At 41.9% G+C, this 5,000-nt stretch overlaps 1 protein-coding gene across 1 annotated transcript in view; it reads right to left on the bottom strand.

Moving 5' to 3' along the window:
- psmb10 (proteasome 20S subunit beta 10) overlaps window positions 1–1,854 on the bottom strand; it is a 7,566-nt gene extending 5,712 nt beyond the window's left edge. The window contains exons 1-6 of the mRNA XM_061034211.1: window positions 1,652–1,854; window positions 1,083–1,176; window positions 864–961; window positions 535–675; window positions 266–381; window positions 47–105 (exon numbers count right to left, since the gene is read on the bottom strand). Of these exons, the coding sequence (XP_060890194.1) occupies window positions 47–105; window positions 266–381; window positions 535–675; window positions 864–961; window positions 1,083–1,176; window positions 1,652–1,716 (573 nt within the window). The 5' untranslated portion in view covers window positions 1,717–1,854. The remainder of the gene's footprint in view (window positions 1–46; window positions 106–265; window positions 382–534; window positions 676–863; window positions 962–1,082; window positions 1,177–1,651) is intronic.
- Window positions 1,855–5,000: the final 3,146 nt, after the last annotated feature.

Here is a 5,000-nt window from a genome sequence, read left to right on the forward strand (position 1 = left end):
ATGCTTTGTAATAAATGTTTCTTTTAAAGCACACAGTCGGCCTCACCTCCATGTTTGGTTTGAATCTATCCTCAAACACAGAGACAGCAGCTGCAGCTCCAGAGCCTGAAACACAAACACACAACAGACGGAGTCAAACCACAAACATCTTCATCTCCTAGGTAACCGAGAGCGCTATGTTAGACCAAAGATAATTTGTCTCAAAGACGATCCTGAGACAGAAACTCCTCTCACAGTGAGTCTCAGTGTCAAACAGAAGGCGTACCCATGGTAACGAAGGGCAGCTTGTCATACGAGCCGTGAGGGTAAACAGCGTACAGGTGAGCTCCGGTCACATCCACCCCCCCTACGATCAGAGACGATCCAATGTGACCCTGATACCTGTACACACACACACACACACACACACACACACACACACACACACACACACACACACACACACACACACACACACACAGGAAGAGGAGGACCAATCAGTGAACCTCTCTAATAATCAAACCAACTCAGATAAAGATGGTGATATATTCTCACCTGAACAGCATCTGTTTGAGCTGCCGGGTCACCATGGCAACCAGCGCCGGTCGCCCAGTGTTCAGTGTGTGCAGCTCCACGTTGGACGCCATGATCTGCGTGGTGACATCAGCATCTGCAGCCACGCCCGCTCCACAGCAGCTGAAGCACACACACACATATTACTTTAACACAGTGGTTCTCAACTGGTGGCTCGGAACCCAAAAGTGGGTCGCGAAGGAAAATTGTGTCCAAAGGAGTATGAAGCACTTTTTTATAAGTTTGTCTGGGTTAGGGTTAGACACACAATGTGACTGATTGTTTGGGGGTGTGTCCTGAGGCGGACTCACTAGATGTGTGGAGCGATGAAGTGGATCTTCATGCAGTTCTTGTCGGCCACCACCATGTCGTCTGTGGCTCTGGTGTCTGCTCCCAGAATCACGCCGTCCTGAAAGACGAGCACAGGAACTCTACACTTATACTGTAGTTGCCATGGTGACAAACAGGTATCCATATCATGAGTTTCCATAACGACACTAATAAAGAAAAAAAATGTGTTTTTTCTTCACTTTATAAACTATCCCGGCGATCGTCGTCCCCGTCTTTCTGGCTTTGGGAGATTTGTAGCCGAGATCAGACAAAGTGGACTCCAACACGCCGTTTCTGAGAGAGAGAGGGGGGGGGGGGGAGAGAGAGAGAGAGAGAGGGGGGGGGGGGGGTGAGGGGGAGAAAGAGAGAGAGAGAGAGAGACAGAGAGAGAGAGGGGGGAGAGAGAGAGAGAGAGAGAGAGAGGGGGGGAGAGAGAGAGAGACAGAGAGAGAGGGGGGGGGAGAGAGACAGAGAGAGAGAGAGAGAAAGAGAGAGAGAGAAAAAGAGAGAGAGAGAGAGAGAGAGACACACATACAGTCGTAATATTGTTGATTTCCTGAAAACTGAAACTTCCTCGTTTACCTAGTAACAGAGATCTGATTGGTCGGTTCACAGTTTGAATATAACAACATGAAAGTTGTTTTAAACACAAACTGCGATCAAACAAGCCGACATGTTTTCACCTGAAGGTACACCTGAGGGTTCAGACACTTAACTAAGTTTTAAAAGAAGCTCCTTTGAATGTGGGGTGTGTTCAGTGTAGGTTTACCTGCGGCTGTTCTCGAAGCTGAAGCCCCCCCCCTGCTGCTCACAGCTGTTCACACTGCTCATCATCTTCACTGTGAGGAAGAGCAGCTGATGATGAAGATCAAACTGAGTAATCAACTAAAGTTAGAAACTTCGACACACGGTCAGACTGTCCGCGCTTTGTGTCTGTTACTACTTCTACTTTCACTTCAGAACAAGCCACGCCCCAATGCTCTACACTGTAAAAAACACTCAAACTGCTCTACACTGTAAAAAAATACTTACACTGCTCTACACTGTAATAAACACTGACACTGCTCTACACTGTAAAAAAACACTCACACTGCTCTACACTGTAATAAACACTGACACTGCTCTACACTGTAATAAACACTGACACTGCTCTACACTGTAAAAAAACACTCACACTGCTCTACACTGTAAAAAAACACTCACACTGCTCTACACTGTAATAAACACTGACACTGCTCTACACTGTAAAAAAACACTCACACTGCTCTACACTGTAAAAAACACTCACACTGCTCTACATTGTAAAAAAAACACTCACACTGCTCTACACTGTAAAAAATCACTCACACTGCTCTACACTGTAAAAAAAATACTCACACTGCTCTACACTGTAAAAAAACACTCACTGCTCTACACTTTAAAAAAATACACACACTGCTCCACACTAAAAAAACACTCACACTGCTCTACACTGTAAAAAAAAAGTGCTGGATTTTACGACTGCTTTTACCTGGAGATGGAATGTAAAGCCAGTATCAAACAGAGTGGAATCTAACTGATTATTTGGCAGGTAGATAAAGCTGAGTATCATCTGCATAAAAGTGGTATGAGAGGTTGTGCTGCTGGATAATTTGACCTCAGGATGGATCCCTGTGGTATCCCACAAGTCAGCCCAGAAAGTTTTGATCTTTGTATATCAAATAAAACCAGTCTAGGTCTTGCCCATCTTGGTTGGATCAGACCAGACAGGGTTCATAAAAGGTAGGTACTCCCACTCCAATGTCCGTCGGCTACTGAATGTTATACAATTTTCACAAAATACAAAAAAAAGGATTCTTGCTGTTTCATTGGATGCAGAAAAGCTTTTGATCGGGTGGAGTGGGAGTATCTATTTGATGTTCTCAACAGGTTTGGTTTGGGTTCTGGTTTCACTACATGGGTTAAGCTCCTATATAGATCTCCGTCTGCAAGAGTTCTGGTAAATGGTTCAATGTCTGATATGTTCCCTCTGAATAGAGGCACACGCCAGGGCTGTCCCCTTTCGCCGCTTTTATTCGCACTTGCGCTTGAGCCTCTCGCAGAGGCCATTAGAACCCACCATTATTTTTCTGGTGTCACATTGGGAGACACAGAATACAGGATCTCGCTCTATGCTGATGATATATTGTTGTTTATTACTAATCCAGAGAGCTCCATACCGGTATTGGAATCGATTATAAGTGAATTTGGCCAAATTTCAGGTTACAAAATTAATTATGACAAATCAGAGGCCTTGCCTCTCGGAGACTTTGGTGACCCGGATACCCTTGTTAATTTTCCGTTCAGGTGGTCAATTTCAGGCTTTACCTATCTGGGGATTAGAGTATCAGCAGACATAAAATAATTGTATAAATTACATTTTATTCCAACTTTGAAAGCAGTTAAAAATGACTTCAACAGATGGTTTGATCTTCCTCTGTCATGGATGGGTAGAATAAGCTTGGTTAAGATGAATGTGCTCCCCAGGATGTTGTACCCAATGCAAATGCTGCCACTTAAAATCAATAGAAGAGTTATTGTGGATATCGAAAGATCTCTTTCAAAATGTATATGGCATGGCAAGAAATCTAGGCTAAAGATGAAGACCTTACAGCTGCCAATTGACAGGTAGGGTCAAGCACTTCCTAACTTTCTATATTACAATTGGGCCTGCCACGGCAGGATAATATCACGCTGGCTAAACCATTTTATACATCAAGGGGAGCCTCTAACAGATTCATGGTGCTGTTCCCCTCTCTCTCCTTTCAGTCTCCTCTCAACTGATGCTGGTGAACTGCCAGCAGATGTTAAAAACAACACTGTCATGTTTAGCACACTTAGAATCTGGAGAGATCTCACTAAACACATTGAGAGGTTTCTCATCAGCATTACAACCTCTGACTCAAAATAAAGCCTTCTCTCCAGGTATAGGGAAAAGTATTTTCAATGACTGGTATTCAAAGGGTCTAAGATTTGTGGCTGATTTATTTCAAAATGGTGATTTTATGTCATTCAATCAACTCCAGACCAAATACAGAATACCAAACAGCCACTTCTTTGGTTTTCTCCAAGTTAGGTATTTTGTCCAATCAGATCTGATTATCCCCACTGATCAACCACTGTTGAGCTCAATTGAAAGTTTTCTTCTCAATTTTAGTTTAAATGCTCTCAACGACAGAAAAATAATTTCCTTTTTTTATGACAAATTACATCCTATTAATTGTGATAGGGTTGAGAGAACTAGGGAATTATGGGAAAGGGACTTGGAGGTTGAACTTAGCACTGAGGCATGGTCAGGTACCTTTGTTTCAGCTAGGAAAATCTTTACATGTAATCGACTCAAAGAGAGCCAATACAGAATATTACATAGACTTCAGCGAACACCACAGTTATTAAACAAAATGAATCCTCAGATCTCCGCTCTCTGTGTGAAGTGTAAAAAAGAAGTAGGAACTTATTATCACTGTGTTTGGCAATGTCCCTTAATATCCAGGTATTGGAAAAATGTTGCCCAGGAGCTTGGCTTAATTTTTCACAGAACAATAAAACTAGAGGCAGCATTGTTTCTCCTGAACTTACCTACGCAACAGTTCTCTCTATCAGCAGGACAGCTCGTTCTAAAGGGTAAACTTCTGCTCCTAGTGAGGCGATGTATTCTGTTTCAGTGGTATAGAGAAACATTTAAGGTTTTTCCTATGGAACACCTCAGTGCTAAATTAAAGGGCAATAACAACCTATTTTATAATATTTGATAACCCTTCATAGATTATCTTCCCACTGATCTGATTGGCTTATTGCAGAAAGGGTGCCCACACTTTATCTTACAGACACATCATAGTCATGTTTTTCCCTTCGACATGTAATGTAGGTAGATAAGATTGTATCTGATGTGATATATGTTATTACGACCCATGTATGTTATTATTTTTATTTTTAAATATATATATATATATATTTTTTTTTATTCAGTAATTTGGCTACATCTGTGCTGTCTTGTTCTGTGTTTGTTATGTTAAAAAAAATGATTAAAATATATATTAAAAAAATAAAATAAAACCAGTCAGGGTTGTACCACCAACATCAAACCAATGCTGCAGACG

The sequence above is a fragment of the Labrus mixtus genome, unplaced genomic scaffold (assembly GCF_963584025.1).
Source record: "Labrus mixtus unplaced genomic scaffold, fLabMix1.1 SCAFFOLD_145, whole genome shotgun sequence".
Lineage (NCBI taxonomy): Eukaryota > Metazoa > Chordata > Actinopteri > Labriformes > Labridae > Labrus > Labrus mixtus.